This window comes from Epinephelus fuscoguttatus, linkage group LG11 (assembly GCF_011397635.1).
Source record: "Epinephelus fuscoguttatus linkage group LG11, E.fuscoguttatus.final_Chr_v1".
In the NCBI taxonomy this organism is placed as follows: domain Eukaryota; kingdom Metazoa; phylum Chordata; class Actinopteri; order Perciformes; family Serranidae; genus Epinephelus; species Epinephelus fuscoguttatus.
Genome location: NC_064762.1, coordinates 23,278,971 through 23,305,315, shown reverse-complemented (window position 1 = coordinate 23,305,315; position 26,345 = coordinate 23,278,971). Strand labels below are relative to the sequence as shown.

Below are 26,345 nucleotides of genomic sequence, written 5' to 3'. Positions count from 1 at the left end.
CTATGCAGACTGTGGTTCCAATTGACGTCACCAGCGCTGACGACAGAGCCCATATCAGATATTCTGGCTGAGTCATCATCTTTATATGCAGTCTACAATTTAAACACACATGAAGACAATGAAGTAAAATTAATTTCTGATTCTGCATATTCACTGTGACATGTACCCAATACATAATACGAAGGATCAAGATGACAAGAGTAAAAGATGTGAGCAACGCTATCTGATGGAACATTTCAACGAGGGGCACAAGGTGTCACTGAATGGTTCAATCAGTCTGTCTGGCTCATGCGGCCTTTCACCACCAGATCTCAGACCCAATTTTACACCTATTTGCCAGACTTGTTAGATTGCACTCTCCATCACATCTTCAAACCCCTCCAGCAGAGCTCAGAGACTCGAAGAGAACTAAAACTATTCATCTCACTAAGAAACTTTAGTTAGTTTATGTTGATGTGTCACCCATCTGTAGCTTCATTTCACGGTTTCTACGCTTTGAAGTTGGTTAGTTGAGGCTGTGTAATCATGTTGTCATCTGCCCGCCCACCCGTGTGGCCTTTAAAACAAAAGTCCACACAGATGGGCTTCCTTTGGACCAAACCTAATGAGACACAGAGCTGAGATCTAATCTGTACGTGTTTCTATATGAAAACATTTGGATAAACTCCTGACTGAATGTTATGAGTCCAACACTGGCAGCAACATTATTCTGTAAACTGAAAACACATGCGGCTTTTTGTTAATCTGAATGAGATCTCTGATGCGGCAAACTATTTTGAAGTGTTGTTTTGAGATTTACATTCAGACAGCAGATGCAGCGTTGATGATGTTTACTCCTCCTTTGATAAAAATAAGGAACTAGTTGACAAAACATAAACAAGGTCTGCATTGTCAGGGGTCGCTCTGTAGCCGTAACAATATCCCTGTTCATAAATAGCTCAGAGTTTAAAAAAGATAAATAGGAAAACAAAAAAATAAACTAAGCATGTTTTTCATTTTAATAAGAACACCAGCAATTGAAGCTACAAAGAAGTCTACAAGGTAAATGAATGACGTTGAGGCAGTCAGTCAAAGGTTTCTCAGGTCCTTACATGTACAGGCTGATAAAGCAAATGTGCTGAGGGTAAGAAAGCCTTGAAATGTTTGTTGTCTGTAGGGAGGTTTATGCGGCTGGTGATGTAGATGTACACTGTGACTGGAGAGCAGTCCAGAAGGCCCAGCTGTGGGCTATGGGATGGCCCGGTTGGGTCTCTTTGGAGGAGGAGGGGGCATTAGCTCAGAATCTGGGTCCGGCGGGTGTTTCCGGTTCTGGGCTTGAACTGCTTGAGCACAGCGGTCCACATACTCCAAGAGGATTTCCTTCGTGACGGGCTCCTGGATGCTTTTGCACACAGCTGCGGAGAGACGGGACAAACACAGGAGGAAGTTACGGCAGAGATGGTGACAGACCACTGCAGGATCCTGGATCACAGACAATTTATACTTTGTTTATTTTAGCATAGACCAAAAATAAATACACATTTGTCTGCTAGCTAAACCTCAAACATAGCTTAGCAACTGTAGCTAGATACGGCAAGGCTGTCAAACTTTTGGATTTTCCACATGCTGATGACATTTAGTAAGTTAAAAGGTGTTTTCTTTTTTACCCTTAAAATAAACAAACACATGAAAAAAAACCCAACAGCAACAGTGTGTTTACGTTAACGTGAGCTCCAAACATTAGCATGCCCAGCTAATTAGCTTACTACCAACTGTAGTAACTTTGAAGGCCAAGAGTTAGCATATATTAGCTAACTACATTATGTTGTGTTTATTTTTACAGCTGGTTTTAGAAAAAGCCGAGTACAGTAGTGAAATATTCACACTGTGTAAAAACTAGGGCTGCCCCCTGAAAAACAGAAACTCGAATCATCAGTCGGAGACCCCTCAGTCCAGCAGCTGTGTTTTTATTTGTCACTCAGTGTGCAGTGTACTTCTGGGGAAGTTTTGGTCAGCAGATTTAGCTACAGAGTGAGCGTTCCTCGCTTTCACACTGCTTTTTGGTACAGGCAGCTGCAGACACAGAGACAGCTGCCCAGAGGAGGTAGAGGTTTGCCCTATCAGGCTCCCAGATAACGTCATCTTCTACCTTCTACTTAGAAGTGGAGAATTTACAGCTCACAGCAACTTAATTGTTAGCGTAGTTAGCTTCTTAACTGTATTATGCGAGTGTCACTGAACACACTGAACGTCTTGATAAAGCCTGTTCAAAGTCCAGAATGGTTTATACTACTCAAGTTGAGGCTAACGTTTGCATCTTTTGTTATTGGAGTCGGGGGAAGTTTATAATTCAGCAATGCTGTATTACACATTGGTTAATCTTTATTCTCAAACAATGTCCTCTTGTGTGTTTCAAAATATGAGCAATAAAGCACAAATCTAATCACATTGTTGTTGTTAGAACAAAATAATAGTCTGATCTCACTCATTTTTACTGTATTATAATATTAGGGCTAACTAGTTACTCGCTATACCTGCGATCTATAAGCTGCAGTCATATGTATTTTTTGCAACATCGTATTGGTTTGTTATATGCATGCAGCCATCACATACATGACAATTAAGACAATTAATCAAGTTTCTAATATAATATAATGTAATATAATACTGCTTTTGCTGCCAACTAGTTGTGACGATGTGCCTTTTCCTCACAGATACAGAGCACAACGTGTCACACTCTGAAAACCACGCCCACTGCGGGGGGTGGGACCAACAGTGTCATAATAGGCAACTGAGGGCTGAAACACTGACAAAATGCCTGGAGCTCCCTAAAAACTGTGAGAGAAAAAAAAATCAGCTTGTCAAAGGGTTATTTAACACATTATGTCTACCAGAGAGGAAGAGTTACACTGACGAAATCAATATTGTCAGTCTGTATCAGTGTCCCTTCTCCTTACATCACTAATGATCCCACTAAATGTCCAGGGGTGAAATACTTTTTTTTTTTTTTTTTAAAGATTATTTTTTGGGCTTTTCACACCTTTATTATAGAACAGCTGAAGAGTGACAGGAAAGGGGGAGAAAGAATGGGGACAACATGCAGCAAAGGGCTGCAGGTTGGAATGGAATACGGGCTGCTGCAAAGGACTCAGCCTACATGGGGTGGACGCTCTACTCACTGAGCTAGAGGCCGCCACAAAGTCAAATACTTTGATACTTACAGCTATTTGAACAAATCACCAGATAAGATAATCATTAAGCTAACAAAGATCAAAATCAGCCCTTGTAAAGCTTAGTTAGCTTCAACCTCTACAGTTTGTCTGGCCAAATAAGCAAAATGCTTGCTGCCTATGGTATACTATGTGTCCGGATCCAACACTTTTCTCATTCTGCCTGCTGATGCCTCATGTCTGCGTCCATTTTTGTCCTCTTAGGGCGCATTCACACCAGGATGGTCCAGGGGACTTGGTTCGATTGGGTGGGGAATGCCGAAAAATTTCACACCTTCATTTGGTTCGGTTCACTTTCACACTGCACGTTTTAAAGTGGACCAAACTACCTGGACAATGTCACGCAGTTACACCAGCTGCTCATTTGGGGGCAGTGTTGGCGGAAACAACCACTGACCAAGAAGAAAAACAGCATGAGGAAGAAGAAAACCTGGCTCATCAATTGGCAAGGACCAAAAACGGAAATCCATTCACTTCAGCTGGCTTGGTCACTACAAAAACACCTAACACCAAAATGCAATGCGCTTAATGTCACTGCCTCTCTTTGGTTTGCCAGATAGTCCATTTGCATTTACCACTGTATGCAAACCGCACCAGGGTTCACTTGCAAGTGAACCTAACTGATGGACGAGACAGGGAGGCAACTTCACTCAGTACAAAGTCACTGGAGAGCAATGAATTGTTTTTCTCTCCGGTGAGGGCACAACTTAAATGTGCTGTCTCTATTGACATACCAAGGCACTACAGTTCCAAGCTACATCACAGCTGGGTGTGGTCACAAGAGGATCAGATCACTGCTGAGCACTTCAGATCTAAGAGTTTTCAGCCAACTAAGAATGTTAGTGAAATTAGCTAGCTAGCTGCAGCTGCTTAAAGTGGCTACATTTGTCATTTCAGCTGACAAATTCAATGGTAGCAAGTTAAAAGTCCCATTTCAATCTTACTAATGTTGACTGATTTACTCTAATCTGCTCATGTGACACACTAGGATGCAAAGCTTGACAGGCATAGCAACAGTAACTAAGGTAACTACGGTAGCAGCCAGTCAGAACATTCATGAACATTCCATGATTCCAACAACACGTACATGAGTGTGTGCTGGCATCTACACAAACCACAGTGCTGTTATCAGCTTTGGGAGAGATGCAGCGCTATCTGTCTGGATTTTAGATAAAAGGTGCTTTTTGCAATCTGGGCTCCGGAGCTGCACGACAGCATGCCTGAGGACCCAACGCTCAATAATTCAGGACAATCTTTTCTATCTTCTTCTATCAATTCAATTCATTCTTTAAATGTATTTTCTCTCGCTTGTGCTTCTTGTTTTTATTACTTCAATTTGTACTTTTATGTGCCCACTTGTACAGCACTGTAAAGTCAGCATTTAGAGAAATGTTACACACAAATAACATTTATTACTGTGGTGTGGAAAACTGTTAGTTTTGCATTCTCTCTCCGTCTCTGTTTGTTCTTCTCCATTTGTTTCTTCAAGAAGCTGTTATAGCTGTGCAATTTTCATAAGCAGGACCATTTGAGAGAAAAGGTTTTTTTTAAAAAAAAAAATCAAATCTGAGTTAATCGCTCTGTTTTTCTTTCACTGAACTGTGAAACTAAAATTAATTTTACATTTTAAAATGAAAAACAGCTCAGCTACTACATAACTTTGAGATCTTTATCTCCAAAAGATTAAAAACTCTTATCAGTATATTAACATCAAACAACTATTAAAAAGAAATCAAAAAGTTTTTATCACAAAGTTGATAAAATCTGGCAGAATGATAAGTTCTATTTAAAAACTCCTTGTATTATGCTCTCTTTTGAACACAATATAAATGTTTGCAGCACAACAAAGTAAGACAAGATGATGATGTTACTGTGGCTCTGCTTCGGCTTCAGGAACCTTTTTACGATATCTTTAAAGACACTGTAGAGTTTAACTATGATTCATAGTCTGAGCCAGAATTGTCTGCACAGGGTGCTTATCATGGTGGTGGTTGAGACAACAGCTAGCAGCTAACAGAGCTCGCAGCTTAGAGTGCTAACAGTGCTAACAACAGCAACAGTGCTGACAGAGCTAACCGTATTAAGGTGGGTATTATGCTTTCACACAGACGGCACCCCCATATAGCAGCTTTAACTGCCATATCCTCCTGAGACCCTGTGTCCTCCTATAAAGACATCACATTTTTGGTTTTCTGCACCTTATACTTCATTCTACCTGACTTAGACCTGTTGTCCTCCTTCGTGGACACTTTTTGTGCCATCTAGTGGCAGTAAGACCACAACACACTAATCCATGTAAAAACTAGATGGCAGCCATCTTTGCCAAGTCAGTCTGCAGCCAACCCTGATACAAACGTGGACAAGGTACAAAACCTGATCACATTTTTTTGGTTGAAACTTGTTTAATTATGATTAGTAATGTTTGTAGTTTGATATGGCAACAAAAAAGTAGGCACTCGGGAACCACTGGCACTGTGACAGCAATGCTCTGGCGTTTGAGTGCTGTGCCTCTACGTTAAAAGCAATGAGTTTGAGGGTGCAAAAAAGTGGTCTGTCTACAGCCCCTTATAGTTTAGATGTCTTTGTTTCCCTGGCACAAAAGGGTGAATAAATAAAAAAAAATAAACAGCAATACAAAAACATCAGTATTGGCTATTGGCCAATTTGTTACGTTAAACATTGTATTGGCCCAGAACTTCAAAATCAGTGTATCCCAAATGAAATCATGTTGCAAGTGTTCGTTTTCTCTGTTCAAAGTAAGGAGATAAACAAACATAGTGTCCCAAACCACTGAAAAGAACATTTTGGCCACTAAACACAAGACCAGACTGTCTGTGTTTATACACACACACACACACACACACACACACACACACACACACACACACAGTCTCACAATACAGAAATCAAGCTAAGACAGGAGGCTGATGTGAAATATAGATAAAAGGAGCCATTAATCGCTGGCTGACTTGTTGTTACTCCGACAGAGGAGACAGTGAGATATTAATAAATAACTGTCGGACAGAGAAGGAGAAAGCCTCACCCATCGCTGTTTCGTAGGAGTTGGGGAAGCTCTTGTCCACCCTCTGCCTCATGAACACCCAGGTGTTATTGGCGAAGGTGCACTCGATGATCTTGTTGTCGTACTGTCTTAGCTCCTTAGTGGCCTGTGAAGAGAGAGATGAAAGGACACAGATGGTTTGTACTTTTACAGCACAGAGTGAAAGAGACACCAGTGAAATTTTATCTTCTTCTGCTGCCACCACTGCCCGTGAAAATTATAAACCCTCTAATGTATTTTGAGAGACATTTTTTAGAGACATGCTGCTGCACTGATGACTGCCAACAGCTCACAATGATTGGCACGAGTAACTGCAGCTTTTGCAAACATGATATGAATATGCTGCAAATGATTATCTTCACTTTTGCTATTACTACTTACCATCGGATGTTTTTTAGTAGTGCTTAAGAGGGAGAGCAAAGCTTCAGGCAGCATCAGAGGGCAACGTTCAGATGCAATAAATGGAATTCACAAAATGAAAATGTAACCTATCATGACTGGTGTTAAAAATGAGGATAGGAGTAAAAATGCAGCACATTTTTAAGCTCGACATGATGAATTATGTTGATACGGGCAGCAGTGGCGTTTGACTGCAACAAATACATACTCTCTTAAAGGTGAGAGGGGAAAAAACAGTTTGAATTGGCAAATAAATAAATAAATAATAATATTAAAAATATCTGGAGGCCACAAATAAAAGTGAGAAGTGACTGTTTCAAAAGCCATTAACCTGAGAGGAATCAAAAACCATGTAATGCAGTGACTAAACTGTACAGAGCCCTAGCAGCATTATGAGCTGCATCAGGACTACAACTAACATCATCAGTGTCATTTTAATTAACGGTTTATCCCCCTTTAAGTTAGTAATTGATTAGTCTATTGTTTTTTGCCAACGTTCCAAAGATGTTCATTTAACAGTGATATGAAACAGTGAAAAGCAGCATATCATCAGATCCGAGAAGTGGAAACCAGCAAATGTTTGGCATTTCTGCTTCAAAATTATGTTTAATTATCAAAACGCTCCCGTGGCTATTGGTTAAGGTGCATACTGAATGGTTTGATTTGACCTTGGTTGCATGTCATGTCTTTCAATCTATCCCAGTGTTTCCTGATGACAGTCAAATACAAGAATGCACCTTCTCACTCCGTACCGAGGAATATTCTATAAAGTACGAGAATACTGAAGTCACTGTAATGTGTCAACAGAGGGATATTCCTGTTAAGTGTGTTCGTAGCCCAAGATGCTCCAAGTGAAACCATATCATAGAATGAGAGGAGAATGAGAATCTAAAGGTGAGACCAGCTTTCTTTTAATTGATTTAAGGACCAATTTTCCCATGTTTTTGTGTCTTAGTGATTAGTGGAGACAACACTGTTTGAAACTGGTCCGGTATTGAGAGAGAGCCCTGCAGCCGAAAGCAGCGAAACAGGCTGCAATGCAACAACTCGGGACATTTGTGCGCTGCCAATTTACATCTGCTAAAAGTGCTTGTTTTTGCCTCTGACAGGCTCAAATTGTTTTTCTAAATGTCTTTTCTAAATGAAAACGATCCCTACAAAGAAAGTGCTCGTTACAGAGTAAGGTCCTTTTTGTTTACCCAGAAACAGCCCCTATATCACTGGTGGTGCACACCCAAAATATCTGGGGGTCCTCCTGGGTGATAAACTGGACTGGTCCACTAATACGCCCAATACAGGAGAGGGCAGAGCCGCCTGTTCTTCCTGCTGACACTGAGGTCCTTTGATATGTCTGTGGAGCTGTTGACCATGTTTTATCACACAGGGGTGGCCAGTGCACTTTTCTACACTGCAGTGTGTTGGGGAGGCAGCTTGATGGACAAAAACACCAAGCGTTTGGACAAGCTGGTTAAAAAAGCTGGCTCAGTGCTCGGCAGGAGATTGGACCCACTAAGAACTGTGGTGGAGAGTGGATATTGAACACACTGAAAGCTATAATGGACAACAGCAGACACCCTCTCCACAGCCTCCTGGAGCGACAGAGGAGCAACTGCTGCAGTCGGCTCATCTCAATGCGTTTCAGGAGATTCTTCGTGCCCACTGTAATAAGACTGTTTAACACCTCCTGAATCCAGTCACACACACACTCACATTAGCCACAACTGGACTGGACTGTGGAATGAGCAATTTTAATTTAATTTGATTTCTAATTTCTATTTACGCAATTATTTTAACTCTATTTCAATACTCACTGTGTTGTTGTTGATGAGGGGAAATGTGGTTGTTGTGTTTTATCAGCTGCTGGACAGTTGAATTTCCCTTCGGGGATGAATAAAGTTCTTTAAATTTCCATTTCTATTTCTACTATCACAAAAGCCACCCCACTCCATTTAAATAAACATGGATTTTATCATTGTAAAACTCATTTCATTTAAAGTTAACAGAAACAAAATAAAACTCGCTGAAACCATGTTGCTTTGTCTTTCCACTGTTCCAACAATCACTAATTCAGTGAAGCGGCGTGGGAAAATGGTGTGTATGGAGCCAGCATATTTTCACATCTCTCAGTGAATAAAGGGTTTGTTTTAACCTAACCAGAGTTGGTGGTTGTTGGGATAGTGGTAAGACGAACTAAGATGGTTTCGGTGACTTTTATTTTCTTTCTGTCGACTTAGAAAGAACTGCATTTTACGATGATAAAATTACTGTTTATTTTATTTAGAGCCAGGTGGGTTTGGCGATAGCAATTTTGGGGCTGTTTCTGGTTAACCACTAAAGATCTATCTCTGTAGGGATCCTTTCCATAACACTGTCAGACAGTTATAATAGTTACAATAACCTGAGCCTGTCAGAGGCAAAAACAAGCACTTTTAGTGGATGTACACTGACAGTGCGCTACTGCCCTGAGTGGTTACATTGCAGCTGTTCTCACAGCTGTTGGCTGCTGCAGTCTCTCTCCATACTGAACCAATTTTACAAATTGCTGTCTTCAGTAGTCACTGAGACACAGAAACATGGAAAATGGGTCCAGGTTGAAAATTACCCTTTAATTGCTTGCTCAGTTGCAGTTTTATTTCTAAAGCTGTGACAAGATCTTAAGATTCAAGATTTAAAGCAATGGTCTGTTCTTAATAGAATCATTTCACATATAATCTATTTCAAATAACCTAAATCTAATAGATTTTTTGCAGTCTACTTGAGCATAAGTTCACAGATACTCACATAACGTGAGTGTCTGTATCTCTGTGATGCAGACCTCAACACAGCAGTGCAACAGTTCCTGCTCCTCCTACTGAGCTACACAGGATCACTGACTTATTACATCATACGCTGCCATGAAAACAAAATCAGCTCTACGCACTGAGCACACTGTAGCATCACTGAAGTATATGAAAATGGCGCAATACTGAAGATCAAGCATGAGTCAAAGACATTTGAGCATCTGTTGTTTATTTGTCGACTGACTGAGTCTCACTGAGAGGATTCTCAAGACTGGGAAAATTCAAGATGCTGAAGATGCTGAGAAGCAAAAAGTGCAGCTGAAATAACAAAATGCAAAGATTGGCTTTGGTCACACGTGTCATTACAAAGTGCTTGTTTCACCTCAACGTCACAGAGACATTTATAGCAGGGAAAGGTTGTGTGGAGACAAAGAGGCTGACCTCCAGGGTTCAGTGTGACCTCCAAGGTCAGAGAGTGACCGTCATTGCCAAGAAAGCACCGGTGCTTGGCAAGACGCTAAGATACAAAGTAAGAGCATGTGTGATCCTGAAGTGTGGGGCATCTGGGCTCACAGTGGGGATTGAAATCACACAGGAAGCAAAGAAAGTGTGTGAGGAAGGAAGACAGAGGAGTGAGATCCTCGTTATTGGATTTCAGATAACGACCTTGAAACATACCTCTAATTAGTCACTGTCATCATTTCAAAAAGCTGATTTCTCCCCACATTTTTCTTTGATCTCAGTTTGAAGACAAACAGCACATTAATAAGACTAACTGTAAATCAAACATTTCTGTGTTTGGAGAAGAACAGACGATCTAAAGGAGCGACAGACTCACAAAGCTTTCCTAAAGCTCGACGCAGCAAGCTGCCAGAGAACTGTGAAGGGCAGTACAGGCAGGCAGGACGCGCTGCTACAGACTGGGATCTCTTCCTGCTGGTGAAGGGTGACATGTTGGCTGCCATTTTTCATCACCACTTGGTGCTTAATCCATCCAAATCTGTCTCATTATGGCAGCACACGTGTGCCACCAGTTATCAGGGACTTTGGCAGTCAAACTCTCTAGCAGCCAGTGTTGCACTACTGCAGAGCAGAAGAGATCCGTCTTTCTGCCTTTTCTATTCCAATACTTGTTTGTTCTGACTTTAAGTACAAACAATATTCACAAAAATGAAAAGCAGTAGTCGTTACCACAGATGTTTAAAGAGGACTGGATACAGTGTTGGAGGCAGGGCTCTGTTCATTCTTGTGAAATTTGCTCAGTGGTGCATGGAGCCAACAAAGCTCAATTTCCACAGCATGAAATTGCCTGGATCTTCTGCACTGTGGGGCCTGCAGAGCAAGCCCACTGGAGACAAGCTGGTGGGACAGAGTACAGGATCCTCCACGAGGGATGGAGTGCACACTGCCAAAAGTGCCCACTGATTTACAGATGTCTTTCCAGAGTGTAAGTCTATGGAAAAAAGTCCAATGGAATCACTTGACAAACCCAGAAGTTGTAATTCCTCATTTGGCCACTATGTAAAATTGACACTGTTGTTGGAGGCTTGGTCATTACACTTTCATGTTTCGGGGAATTTTGCCAGCAACTTGTGTGGAACCCTTGTGTAGCCCATACCTATAGTGATGGCTTGTTTGGATAAATATATGAGGACATAAGAAATAGAAAAATCTGCGATCTATGATGACTGACTTAATATTTAGTGTATTAATGCCCCGCGCAGCAGGCTGAGCAGAGTACTCCAGACAAGCAGTGCTCCTCCTAGGGGATCTTGAGGCATTCCCAGAATAGATGAGATATATAATCCCTCCAGTGTGTTCTTGGTCGACCTTTGGGCTCCCCTAAACTCTAACAGGAGGCGCTCAGGAGGCATCCTGATCAGATGCCCAAATCACCTCAACCTATCTCTAAGGCTGAGCCCAGCAACTATATGGAAGAAACTTATTTCAGCAGCTTGTATCCGTCAAGCGGCAACCTCCTGAAAAATGAATCCGATACGGAAATGCCAAAAACTGCATTTTATTGAATGGACACCTGAGGCTGGCTCCAATCCTCGTAAAGCGCCATGGTAAAATGCCCAGCTTCACAGCAGAAATAGACACAGCCTGGAACAAAAAAAAACATTTTGGTCTCTCTGTTTACACTTTATCAAGGCCCAAAGTAAAACATATTTAAGGTGGGGCCACTGTGAGTGACAGGCTGTCTGCTGATAGTGTCCTTGGATTCTTAGTCAGATCCACCCCTCACTCCTCCACAGCTCCAGCCTCTCACCCAAATATGGTCAATTCTGGCTCCAAAAGATAGCGACGGCCAAAATGCAGAGGGTTCAGAATGGCAGGGCACAAACCTATGGGTGATGTCATGATAGCTACATTCATCATTTATAATCTACTGTATCCACAATCTCATTTTTCAGTCACTACCCAAAGCTCTGGTGAGGGTGTGTAAAGGCCTTTAAGTTCGCTAATTATCATGACATGTCTCCTTCGCTTAATTTGTACACTAACAGAAATGTAAAAATAAAAAAGCACTGTGGTCTTTAGGCAGTTGCATTATGACTGCTGAACTGTTACAAAGTTCACTCACCTCAAATTCCCTTCTGGCCCGATTATTATTATTTTTTTTTAATTATTATTATGTAATTATCAACTTTGGAGAAAGCCCACATACCCGTGTCCTCCTGCTTGCACTTGTTAGCTCCTGGGTCTATAACTCCACAATTAGTGTACAGATATGAAAGTGGTATTGATCGTCCTATCTAAGGCTCAGAAAGAAAGCAAATAAGCAGCCGCGCAATTTCCTGAAGGCACGGGGTCATGTCCTTAAAAACCTTAAGTCAATTCCTTGAATCAGCATATGATTTAACATTATAAATGCAGTCAGAGACAAGAGGACCAAGAGTTTTCATCCCTGGGAAACACTAAACAAATACAACATCAATTCTGAATCATGCAGCAAAGCAGAAACTGGGACCAAAGCAAACAGCTACGGATGACTTGAGGTATATGACCTTTTACTAGTCTGCACACACAGATGGGCAACCTGCTTCTTTATCAAATACTAGGCTCTGCAGGGACTGTCGTACTGGTACATTGTGTTACAGTTTATTACAGGAATTTCGTAGAGATGGTGACATGGATGAGCAAAGATTCAAAGTTTGTAATTTCCTTGAATAACTGCTTTGTTTTCCCCTACATTGCTCTCCGAATGACCCTGCCTTTGTTTCATTCCAGACTTAATCAGAACCGGCCCGCAGGTCTGCGACAAGACAGCGCTCGGGTCCATTTTAATAACGAGAAAGTGGATGAAAGAATATATAAGTGGGGGAGAGGATATAAGATGCAAAAGCAAGAACATGAACAAACAGTCCCCCAGAGGGAACGACATGGCTGATGGACAGTGTCGAAAACTAATGTTCAATCTTTAATATGCTTTCAAACAGAATACATTATGTGTCTTCTGTACATTAATATCAGCTCCTCGTAAAATATACACAACTCAGCTGAGTGACTCAGCAAACTGTGTGAACTGCACAGCTAAAATATTCCCCTCACATGTTCTATTAGCGACAACGTAATTACTGGGGCCAATTACAGCCATATGTGGTCTTACATGGGAGACTCAGCGACTCCACGTGAACTCATTATATGACGTCAACCTCGGGTCTCTGGTGAATCTATACAATACCAATCATTATCCCACAAGTTCAAGTTGTCACATAACATCTGAGGAGATTTCAGAGGAGGAAAAAAGCTAATAATGTGCAACTGAGGCAAGTAGGCATAAAACCAGTGTATAGTATCAAATCGGTAGTTATAAAGAAAATAACTACCCAGAGAATTGTGTTTTTACCTCCCAAACTTTTAATTGATTAGCTTGTTTTGTTGTACAGCATGGTTAAGTGTTTTCAGTGGGAGGCGCGTTCAATTACTCACAGTATTCATGACAGTATTCATGGTTCTCAAACCCACATCTTACAAAAAGCTGTGGGCAACAAAGATCTTAAATATGAACAGAAAAATTTAAGTTATTGAGATACTTTAGTTGCAGCTCAATCCAAAAATGTTGCTGTTGATTAAACAGAGAAATACTTGTTCTCACTCTCACTTAATGATGCACACAGAGTCGTACAAATTGGGGAAATCATCGATGGTAGGGAACAGTCAAAGGGATTTCAGCACTCAGCAGGTGGAGAGCACGCTGCCAAACTCTCACAGCTTCATCAAAGCGGCTGGTCTTTGACAGAGAGCTGCTCTTATCTCCGTCTCTGGTGACTACATCTGTCAGGCTCCATTCAAATTATTTATGATTAATGAGCTGTGCTCACAGGCCACATATAGTTCTGCGCAGGGAGCTGACTCCATGAAGCAGTGGAACTAAACTTAAATGAGGAATCAATAGCGATTACTTCTAACCAGGCTTTAGCAAACCCCACAGAACTCAAATAGTGATACCAGAACTGAAGAGCAGTAAAAAGTGGTTTATCACAACTTGGGTTTTATTTCTGTAGCTTCAGCCATCAACTCTACTGTTTCAATAACACTGTGCTCAACAAGTAGCTGCAGAGAATCCCAAAAGGGAGGACATGTCTAATTATAGGGAGGGCTCCATGGTTATGGCCAAAATTACAATCACGATTATTTTGATCAATTTTGAGCTGACAGTTATTTCTGATGATTATTCACTGATTTTAGAAACAAATAATTTTTTATATTGCACTGCCAGATTTCAAAACAGAGCACTGCTTTCACTCCCGATGTTGTGCTAAATCCTTGCTAATGTACAAATTCTTGCAACACGATAAATACAAATAAAGGTGTACCAAAACTTTTTACCCAAAATTAAATCAACAGAGTACTGCTTTCAATTTCATATTAACAGAAAGAACTGGACAAATTAGGCATCAGGGGAATAGCACGAAATTTGTTAAAAAGTTTTCAAATGGATGAATATAAATCAATATGTTTTAAAATAACTTGTGGTGTACCCCAGGGGTCAGTACTGGGACCAAAACTGTTTCTTTTATATATTAATGACTCATGTCATGTTTCAAAAACATTAAAATGTGTGATATTTGGGGATGATACCACTATTTTATGCTCTGAAGAAGATTTAGAATGGTCGGGAGAGATATAATTCAGTTAAATCTAAAAAAACATTGTGTTTGTGCAACCTTTAAACGTGTGTATTTCAGGTTGTGATGTGGATTTATGGAACAGGTTATACGAGGAGTAAAAGAGAAGCACAACTATAGAGCACTTTAAAAAGATGTACAGACAGAGCATATTTAGGAGGTATGCAGACAAAGAGGGGTGATGCTGATGGGTTGTTTTACTCATTTATCTGGGCTTAGTATAGTTACTATCTAAGACTGTTGTTTATTTATATTAATGGCTGTAAATAAGTTTGGGACAGTTGTTGAAAATTTCTTTTTGAAATGAGACATGAATACTGAAAAGGGGGTAGGATTAGTGTACACTTCCTCCTATTCCTTTTCGAGCGTGTTTGTTAATGTTAAGTATGTTTTATTTTTTGTTTTGCTCGAAATAAAGTCATTCACCCATTTATTCACCTTGTGCTACGTTCCTGCTAAATAACAGGTCTTTGCATCATCATGAGACTTAAAAGAAACTTCTTCTCCTTCACCTGAATTCATTGCATCTCCTATGGATATGTATCTGCCGCTATAATTTTTTTTTTCTTTTTAACAGTAGTCATGGTACAATGATGCACTGCAGCGTCTTTGTCATGGATGTCTGAGTTAACACTGAGCAAAGACAAGAGATTCAGCGAGGTGACATTAGTGACATTATTCTTCTTGGTTGTCATGTGTTCATCGTACTGCTGTTTGTATGTGTTGCTTTGTGGCACAGACACATGCCTCATGCACTCTTTGCATATGATTTGTTCTCTCCTCTGTTGGGGCAACAGATGATGATGGTTGATGGAGGGGATCATTTTTGTTTGCCCGTCTGCTGCTTCAACACTCAGCAAAGTTTTTCACAGGCTGCTGCTGCAGAGTGTGCTCGCAGCAGCATTACAGCTCTTCAAAAATGGAGGCTGCTGTTAGATTAGGGAGCGCTTGATTTTATACCAAGCAGAGTTTTCTATGAGCAGTGCATGCATTTTAAACATCAATATCACAGTTGATCATGTTCATTTAATTGTGATCGTGATTAATATTTGATTAGCTACCACTTTATTTGGAGCTAAAACAGCCTATTAGAAGGCGCCTCGCAAAATCAATGATGATCATTTTGGGCAACAGCTAAACAATATAAACACTGAATAAAAATCAGTCTATCCAAAAACATGTCAGCAATAAAGCTTATGGTACATCACAGGGCAAAACCATGGCAATAACACCCATTTTTAAGTCACTCCACATACACAGCTCCGAATGGGACTCAGGCCATCACAACACAAAGACCAAATAACCATAATCAACAATATAGTGAGGCTAATATAAAAGGAAAATATATCTAGGGAAAAAGCTATACATATATGTAAATACAGACTCACGACCAAAGTCATTCACCTCTAGGGAGGTATTTATTTACTTACTGACATCACAGAGCTGTCTTGATCACAGCCTGTTATCATGAATGTTGTCATCACAACCAAACTGCATTGTGGGATATTTATGCTGGTGTAGTGTCCAGTGTTTGCATATTGAAATATTTCACTAGAAACAGTATACAATTAATTAATGTGCTAATAGTTTCTTAGTTAGATTGCGAATATACTAAAAAGTCTCACATACTGTTACAGCATACTGAATAGCATGTTAGTATGTAATTTGGACGCAATGTGGGAGAGGATTAAACAAAACAGATATATGATGTCAATTAGTGAGCTTTATAGGTGCTGGTAGGTGATTCTCACACTACATTAGAGCAACAACCTCTATTACACATTTCACACACACAATATCTGATGGAAGGACATACCTGCAACCACTGATTTAAATCTCATATCCTATTTTACTCACTCCACTTAAGTCCTCCACTCCACTGCGTTGTCTATGTAGCTGCCTATGTTTTTATTTTGTACTGTAATGTGTTTTTGTTGCATAACAGGAATTTGCTGAAAACCAGTTTTAACCGAGTCAGGCCAGTTTTAACTTGAACACCCAATGTTACTTTTAATCCCTGTGTAAATAAAATGAAATGAAAATTAAATGCTGTTACCTTCACACAGAGCCAGACTAACTGTTCCCCCCCTGTTTCCAGTCTTTATGCTAAGCTAAGCTAAGCTAACTGGCTGCTGGTTCCAGCTCCATGTTTACTGTACAGACATGACAGCCTCTCTCAAGGTAACTTGAGGCAGGAATGAGAATATGCTAATTTCTTGAAATGCTAAACTATTTGTTTGAGACTATGGCAAGCACAGTAGGTCAAATAGGTCAGTAATAATGATTGAAATAAAAGAGGGAGACACAAAAATAAAACCTGAGCAATAACTTGCCGTAAGGTAAGGACTACGCATGATTTAACGGATCTACGTGAAAATGTAAATGCAATGCTACGATGGAGTCAGCTGCAACATAATTACAAGTGATAAACAAGCAAAAGAAAGCTGCAAGACTGGCTGAATTTCTGTGACTACGTCATTTGTTTTCCTATGAAGAAAGTAGCATTAAATCTAAGGAGATACAGTGCAAATATAATACGTAGTGGAAGTGTGAATCTACATACAGTACATCAGGTACTGCAGTGGTTTTCATAATTAAACTCCTGAACATGCAGTGTTATAGTTCTCATTTGGTCTGCTCTTTCACAATATTTCCTCTTTTGGAAAGGCTGTGCTGATAAATCATCATGAAAGCTCCTTTCCAAAATTCATTTTAGTGATTCCCTGTAGGTACCAACAGCAGCTAAACTGGAAGAATTGAGCCAATAAAACAGGTTTTCATGACGATTACGACATTTTTGTAATTACAGAAAAGTTGAATTTATTTCTCCCCCAGCAGCCCGGTGCATTCAAATGTGCTGGAAACTGGATGGGCCCCACATCACATCTAATCGTCACACTGACATCACTAACATGCCCATGAGAAAGGCAGTGAATATCAACACTGCACTGTAGTGGTGCACTGCAGGCTGCAAACAAACATACCTCAAGTACTGCTCTGGCAGGAAATCACCATTTTTTTTAGCATATTCACACTTGGACTGACTGTAAAAGACATTTCATAACAAAAATAGCAACATGAAAGCCAAGAGAAGATGACCCTGGGGCTGCAGCTCTGTCTCCCTGAGAGGTGCTCAGAGACGGAGCAGCAAACAGAGACACTACGTTGTTCAGTCACAGAGCCCAGGGCTGATACATGGGAATCTGGCAGAGCAGTGACAATACCGGAGGGAGAAGAGACACACATTTTCTCTGTTTCCAAAGCGTGACTGTGACTACTGGAAGGCTCACACACACATAAGAGTCATTTTGTCACAGTGGCAAATTTCCATATCGTGTATTAGCATTAGTGATTTTCATCAAAATATAAATAACAGAGACAAATGTAATAACTCCATCATGTTCCCCTACAGCCTGTTCTCCCATAATGGAGATGAGATGCTTGTTATTGTGGAGTACACTTGACTGAGGCGACATCATTGCATATCAAAGGTCTGATGATGTGTGATCCCATGTACTACAATGGAGTGTTTTTACACAGACAACATGCAACAAGGAAATCATTAACATCAATCTCATTGTGTTAAGTGGAAATGTCTCTGTCCCACCTGAAGTGGAGCATTTTACTGGATTACTTGAAAAACTACAGCTAGTTCAGAAACCTGCAGCGAGACTTTACTAAAACAGGAAAAATGATCACATGACCCCTCTGCAGTGGCTCCCTGTATTTGTTAGAGCTGATTTTAAAGTTGTTTTCACTTGTTTATAAAGCTTAAAATGACCTTGTTCCTCCATATGTCAGAGATTTTCTTTAATTCAATGTTCCAGCCAGATCACTAAGGTCCTCCACTGCTTTTCTTTTAAATGTTCCTTATGTGTCCCATAAAAGTGCCGGTGAGAGTGACTTCTGTTTTAATGCCCCTAAACTGTGGAACTCACTGCGTCTGGATATTACCACTCTAAGCTTTCTCCAGGGTTCCTCCAGCTTAAGGCAAGTTAGATTTCAGAGTTTTGAAGACTTTTGTATTGCCATTCAGAAATAAATTCAGAAACCAATTTTACAACTAATTAAAGAAAACAAAAACATAAACCAACATCAATTATCGAAGGTTAGGGACAGTTTCGCCCAGATGTGAATTGTAATATAAAACACGACTTTATTGTCCTGTATTACAGACAAGGGTAGGAAAGAGCTTGGATAAACATAGAGATTTTATGCTTCTTATTCTGCATGTTGGATCATCTGTCTTAATTCCCATCGTGCCCACACTGATAAACTTTTTCCATAAAAAACAACGAGCCTTGAATCTGCACTTCCCCACGTCGTCCGGGGAACAGTGACTAGCTCTGCTAGCTCTGAGCATCCTGCCACAACCTAGATTTAAGTGCTGTTGGTTCTGCTATTCTGATTTGCCTGACGTTATAACGAGAGGCATTCGGTAAATTATTTTTAAAAAACTGATGTTACCAATTATTTGTAGATTTTACAATGCAATGTAAGGAAAAAAACTTTAGATAAAATCCTACTTCCCATGTCTTAGCATTTGTAAGACAGATTTAAGACATTTCAATACCAATTAAAGCCTTAGTTTTAGATTAATGAATTAATTGTTGATGATGATTTGTTCTTTTAAGTTAAGAAAATTAGGAATGAGACTGAAAATATTTGGGCAGTTTAAATGTTTGTCTGAAACTCTCCATCTGTGCACTTTTCATCACTCAATTGTTTACACGGTCACCCAGTGTAAACAATCAGAAACAAACACACTGTTGTATCTATGTATGTTTAGTGAAAGGTTCATAGTAGCCAGCTTTGCATCAGTTCAAAAGCACAGACATATTCACCAAAATGAATGTGCAGGAAATGTTGAGCATCTCTGAGACATTAAATAAACAACGTAGAAACGACTGAAAATAATTAGGAAATGATAAAAGTAGTTCTCTGGACCTACCTGGAGAAACAGCGTGGTGAGCACGTTGTTGCACTGCACATGTATTATCTTAACAGTATCAAGAAAACAGATAACTATGGCAACCAGGCTTCAGTAGGGCCGTCACCTAATAGTTTACCAAACTTTAGTCAACCAGAAAGGTCATTAGTTGGCAAGGTTTCATTGGTCGCTTAGTCACAGGAAAAAAAAATTAAACTCTATTAGGAGTTGCATCTTGTCAAAATAAACCAAATCCTATATGACTGGACCATGTGGGAATTTAATATGAAAAGACAGACACAGGAAGTGGCCACGCTCAGCAGTCAGACAGGAGTCAGGTTAATTTCCAGGGCTGGTACCTGCGGTTATTCCACAGGCTAGTTAATAACATGTCGGGCAGGAAATCCAAAGTGTGGGATCATTTTGAGAAGGTGAAGGACGAACCCAAGGTGATATGTAAACTCATCTTCATTGGTCGACTACAAACATGACGTATCATCTGAAACATGTCAGTAGCTACATGCCCATTAGCCCACAGCGTCATTAACAGGCGGCTCGCTCAGTGTGTGACGTGCACTTGTAGATAAAATATAGGCCTATATTAATGAAGGGTCATTAGTACGGTTTTGTATTTCTCTGTAATGTAGCACAGTGATAACAGTGTTACTGATACTATTCTTTCTCACACCTTCAACTCAAACCATTGTGTTGCCCCGCCCAAAATCTATCATTTAATAATTGAATTAATATTGTGAACATGCAGGTGACTAGTCGGCCCTAAATGACAACTATTGGTTGACTAGGAAATCTCTTAGTTGGGGGCAGCCCTAGTGTTAAGTTTGCATTAACATCAGGAAAGGTTTTCACTAAAATTTGATAAAATACACACATAAAACAGAAATTTCATAATTAAGATCTGTCCCTACTATAAGCCCGTTTCAAATAAGAGAAGAGCAATGAAACTGATACTATTCTAAACCTAGCCTTCATTTTATTCTTGGCAGGAAAAAAACTCAGCCCTTTTTAACAAACCCTAAAATCTTGTGCCATGTTAAAGGGAAGCTGAAAGAGCACAGGGGGCTTTGGCTTGTTGGCACAAAGATAAATTTAACAAAGCAACACGTCTATTTTCTCACCTTCATCTTTGCAAAGGGCCTGTCATAGTTGCCGACGTAGAGCAAGCCGACAGTCTGTGGCAGCAGCCTAGAAAGACAAAAAGATCATGGTTAACACCCTCAACATAAGAGTATCTGAGTGGTAACGACGGTGCAATAAAAAGAGAAAAAAAAAAATCACTACAGCGTTTCCATTTTCCAGCTAGTAACAGAACAGCAGGGATGTGAGATTACACCTCTCTCAACCCTTCTGTCTTTCTGCACAGCTTCATGTTTCTAAACTTACAGGGAGAACTACAGTATGGGCACGTTCAGAGTCCAAGGAGAAAATAAATCTGTGGGACATTTATAGACACTGAACACAAGGTCATTATACAGTACTGTATGTCCGTCTGTGAGCTTACTGTGAGCCCTCAGCATGGCTAACTCTGACTATTTCGGGGTTTATATCTCTGCGCTGTGAACATGTGTCTGTGCAGTATCTGTGTCTCATCCCAGAGATCACGCCCAGCAGATGTCTTAATCACACTCTTTACCTCCCTCCACCGAAAAACACCTCCTCTGTGCCCCCGTTGTTATTTCCAGACACTATGTCGGCCGTCAGCACTGAGTGTACCAGCGCTGCTTTCATATTAGTTATCCACTTTTAGAGAGGAAATAAGGGGGACTATTGAGATAAACTGACAGCTAAACAACAGTGTGGATACGTCGTTTGAAGCACCTCATTCAGGGATTCGAACATGAGCTGAAATCGGAGACCATTTCCCCGTCCACCATGGCCCCCCTCTGAAGTAATGATAGCTCGCACAAGCAGGAAGGAAGCAGCAGTAGACATTAAGAGAGCCAAATAGCCATGCAGTGGTGGACACTGTCACGTACAAACCTAGATGTTTATTATGCAAATAAATGGTTTTAAAAATTCCATTTTTCACAGGTTTAAGTTAAAGATCTCAGACTTTTTATATGCACACAACAGACAAATATAGAATGGCTTTTTACTGTAATCAGCCCAGGGAACACCTGTGTTGTAATGATGCTGTTTAATCAGCATCTTGATATGCCACACCTGGCTGGTGGATGAATTCATTAGTAAAAAGGGAAGTGCTTAGTGAATTTTAACAAATTTGTGCACCAAATGTGAGAGAAATATATCTGTCTATCTATATCTGTGTGCAAAAAGAAGTCTAAGATCTTTTACTTAAATCTTTAAAATATGGGAGCAGTGTTAATTTCGTTGATGAAATTTTTTCCATGACGAAAACAAGACCATGACGAGCTAAAAATAGATCTTGATAATAAAAAATAAGATGAAATTTATGTTTCATTTTCGTTGACGAAACGAAACGTGGAGAAAACCAAGACGACTGTGCTTGTAATTATCGTCAAATGCCGCAGGAGCAACAGGCTGGCAAACACTGCGGCAGGATGTTTCGCTAGCAATCAAAAACACTCACTCTGAAGCAGCGTCAGCCATTGGTGCAAGCTGTGAGCTGTAATTCAGCAGTGAATAGTCAGCCGTGTGTGTCTGACTGTGGATGGTGGAGCTGTTGCGATGGCTGTTAGCAGTTAGCTCCGCTCGTAAGCCGCTGAATGGCAGTGGAGCTAGCAGCCACCTGTAGCCAGACCTCACAACTGATCCCTGTAGGACTCCACTCAGTCGGGACTCAGGAAGGTTTATGGTTCGATGCTGTTTGACAGGCAGGTAGGAGGCTGAGTTATCTGTGAGTGTAGCTGTGCTGTAAGTAAACAGTCTGAACTCAGATCAGTTTTCTCTGACAGAGATACCAACTCTGTGAGAGGACACGAGTTAGCTTCTTAACAGTGAGGTGGATCAGTTTAAAGTGAATCTGGGTACAAATCCTAGTTGTCTCAGATTCGTTATTTGCAGTGTCAAGTTTTTGTGACCATAAACTAGAGAGATGTCGAGCTTTTCAAATGATGATCAGCAAGTGTAAAAAATAAAATGCTGAAGAAATGACAGTTTTCTCAAATTTTGTTAGTATGTTGCTAAATAACTGCCAGAAGATTGTAGCTCAGTACTGTAGCTCATACAAATCAACTAACACCAAACCCAGACAAGTTCCTCTCTGACCAAAGAGTAACTAAACTAAAGCTGTGTTCACACTGGATGGTGAAGTGGTCAAAGTGTGCCAATTTTCAGTGGAACGCTGCTCACTAACTTTCCCCACGCTTGGGTTCTGCTGTGATAATTTAGGTGTCTGGTGTGTTTTTAATGACCGGAAAAGAGCGGAGGAGCAGAATAGTTTGCCTATTATAATGGAGCAGCTACATTGACAATGGAAGCCCCGCTTAACCACATAGGCACTGTGTGGCTCAGTGCTGTTTCTACACTGCTGGTCTATTTTTATTCTAGCAGGTAAAAATAATATATAAAAAAACCGCTCCGCCCCACCTACATAATGTGTCACGTCCGTGCCCCATGTATTTCAGCTAGGCACTTGGGTCAGAGCTGTTTTGCAGACTGTGACACACAGGCGTAGATGCTTTGTCCGTTATTCATTCAGTGACACGTCGCACTTCTTGCCCTGCACTCTCACACAGCAGTAAACAATTTGGCTGCGCTGGCTGCCTGCTCCAAACGCCAGGACAAACCCTCTCTTTGTAAGACCAGTTTCTTTCTAGAAATTCTGAATTTTATATTTTAGAAAGATACATGTGACCAAATTACTACAATAAAATGTCATAGTTTTACACACTGCGTAGGAACCCTGTGTATTAATACCTATGACTTCGGTGTTGGGTGTAAAATTCCACATTCCTAAACAAATCAATGAGATTTTACCCGAGGCAATGGAACAGGTGAGGAAACAGATGAGACTCCTCTGTTGTCATTTGCAAGCTGTTCCACTCACAACCTGTTTGAGGGCTGTGTGTATCTAAAAAAGTCCTGCTGTCTTCAATTACAATGCAACACCAGTTTCCCTGAGTTTGGGTCAGACAAATTATGTTAAAACAAGAGAACTTAACAACACAAAACACCCATGAAATCAAGACTCCAACACAAGGCAAGATTTCTGTTCAACAATCAAGATGCTGTTAAATGTCAAGGTAGTTTTTAAACAGCATGCAATCAGACCTGTAATACCGAACAGCTGGAACAATATGTCAAATGATTTAGAAATTCTTTATAAAACTTTATAAGGTCAGAAACAAAGCAATATGTTGTACTAAGGGTAGAGGTAAAATATAAAAGACTTTTATGACCTGAGGCAAGATGGTAATATACACTCACTGGCCACTTTATTAGGTACACCTTGCTTATTCCGAGGGGGGGGGGGCTTTTGCCTTCAGAACTGCCTTTATTCTTGGTGGCACAGATTCAACAAGATGCTGGAAACATTCCTCAGAGATTTTGGTCCATACTGACATGATAGCATCACACAGTTGCTGCAGATCTGATACGAATCTCCTGTTCCACCACATCCCAAAGGTGCTCTATTGAATTGAGATCTGGTGACTGTGGAGGTCATTGGAGTACAGTGAACTCATTGTCATGTTCAAGAAACCAGTTTGAGATGATCTGAGCTTTGTGACATGGTGTGTTATCCTGCTGGAAGTAGCCATCAGAAGATGGGTGCACTGTGGTCATAAAGGGATGGACACGGTCAGCAACAATACTCAGGTAGGCTGTGGTGTTTAAACCATGCTCAGTTGGTACTAAGGGGCCCAAAGTGTGCCAAGAAAATATCCCCCACACCATTACACCACCACCACCAGCCGGAACATTTGATACAAGGCAGGATGGATCCATGCTTTCATGTTGTTTACACCAAACTCTGACCCTACCATCTGAATGTCGCAGCAGAAATCCAGACTCATCAGACCAGGCAACATTTTTACAATCTTCTATTGTCCAGTATTGGTGAGCCTGTGTGAATTGTAGCCTCAGCCTCGACGTGTTGTTGGTTCAGAGATGGTCTTCTGCATACCTTGGTTGTAACGAGTGGTTATTTGAGTTACTGTTGCCTTTCTATCATCTTGAACCAGTCTGGCCATTCTCCTCTGACCTCTGGCATCAACAAGGCATTTTCACCCAGAGAACTGCTGCTCACTGGATATTCTCTCTTTTTCAGACCATCCTCTGTAAACCCTAGAGATGGTTGTGTGTGAAAATCCTAATAGATTCTCAGTTTCTGAGATACTCAGACCAGCCCGTCTGGTACCAACAACCATGCCATGTTCAAAGTCACTTAAATCACCTTTCTTACCCATTCTGATGCTCGGTTTGAACTTCAGCAGGTCGTCTACACCATGTCTACATGCCTAAATGCACTGAGTTGCTGCCACGTGATTGGCCAATTAACTACTTGCATTAACGAGCATTTCAACAGGTGTACCTAATAAAGTGGCCGGTGAGTGTGTGTCTTTAAGCATCAAAAAAATCCCACAATAATACCTGTACAGCCAGAGCCTGATATAACCTGTCCCTGTGTGACAAAGACCTCCAGTTTCGTCAAATCACATCAATGAGTCGCTGCATTGCACACGATGACATGACTTCATTATCACCAACATCTGCACTGTAGTTTATTTTGAGTCAGTGCCACACACACTGTGGTGATGTTCATACTCAGTAGTGTTCTAAATGTGTATCAATTAGCAACTGAAACAGTCCCCAATAAAGCGCAGTGCCCAGCTGTTCCTGCATTTTAAGAGAATGAAAGTATAGTCTGTATTTGTCTCAGGTAGGAACAATGGGCCTGAGGCTGAGTGCACAGGGTGAGGAAGTCTAAGAGCATGGCAACTTCTATTTCTGTTTGGAGGATCAATATGTGGAACTCAATACCCACAAACCTTCAAACTGGATCATGAATGAGATCATTTTAAACACAAGTTGAAACATCTTTTAAAGAAAGTTCAATCACAAAGACCAGAATGATCTGGAGCTTGTCAGTGCCTGGAGCCTCACTTCTACCAACCAGTCTGGTTCAGTTCAGGACACATTAGAACAGTTATTTTTGTGTTTCTATTGTAAAAAGTTGTGGATGGCACCAGTAGAAGCGTTCCTTACTTCCCCCATTTTTTGTCATGCCTTTGTTGGGGTACCAAGCACACTGATCCAGCACTAAAAGGTGGAGCTAGAAACACTGCAGCCCATTGATGTCAGTGGAGAATGGTCACTCTTGCTTAGGAGTGAGCTGTGGCCGATTTTGGACTACAGTATGTAACCACTGTTCATACCATGCTTTTACACACATTAGTAAACTGTAACTATATATTGTATTGTCTGTGTGTATGTATTTTATATGGACTTGAGTCTGGAATAAAGTTTATCTATATAACTATAAAATGAAAGGATGTTTGCTGCCTGGTAATCTTCACTAGTTAATAGTTTGCAGCTACAGACCAATAAACCCCAATTTAATTCACTGCCAACTGCCGGCAGCTACTGGCAACTTTTAAGGTGTACATCAATCAACACACCTTAATTTTCAATATGACAACTTTGACCATTCCATTTGTTCTGTCTCTCTTGGATGAAATATGCTTCAGTGATTGGATCTTCAAGCATTTACAAACTATATTTTTTTGAATTTCGACTGGATTATGTGAACTGCATATATTCTAATCCTCACAGTCGCTCCAGCGCGCTCCGGCAGCACTAAACCCCTGCTCTTGCCTAAAAAGGACAATGCAAAAACGCACTTTTTAAAAATATCCCAATGAGAGAGACTCCCACGTCAGCCTGTTTTGC

The 26,345-nt window shown here is 40.6% G+C and overlaps 1 protein-coding gene across 1 annotated transcript in view; it reads right to left on the bottom strand.

The window, feature by feature from the left end:
* Positions 1–984: 984 nt before the first annotated feature.
* The window catches only part of rngtt (RNA guanylyltransferase and 5'-phosphatase), a 143,366-nt gene continuing 118,005 nt past the window's right edge, over positions 985–26,345 (bottom strand). The window contains exons 14-16 of the mRNA XM_049590275.1: positions 20,651–20,717; positions 6,253–6,376; positions 985–1,394 (exon numbers count right to left, since the gene is read on the bottom strand). Coding sequence (XP_049446232.1) covers positions 1,228–1,394; positions 6,253–6,376; positions 20,651–20,717 — 358 coding nt within the window. The 3' untranslated portion in view covers positions 985–1,227. The remainder of the gene's footprint in view (positions 1,395–6,252; positions 6,377–20,650; positions 20,718–26,345) is intronic.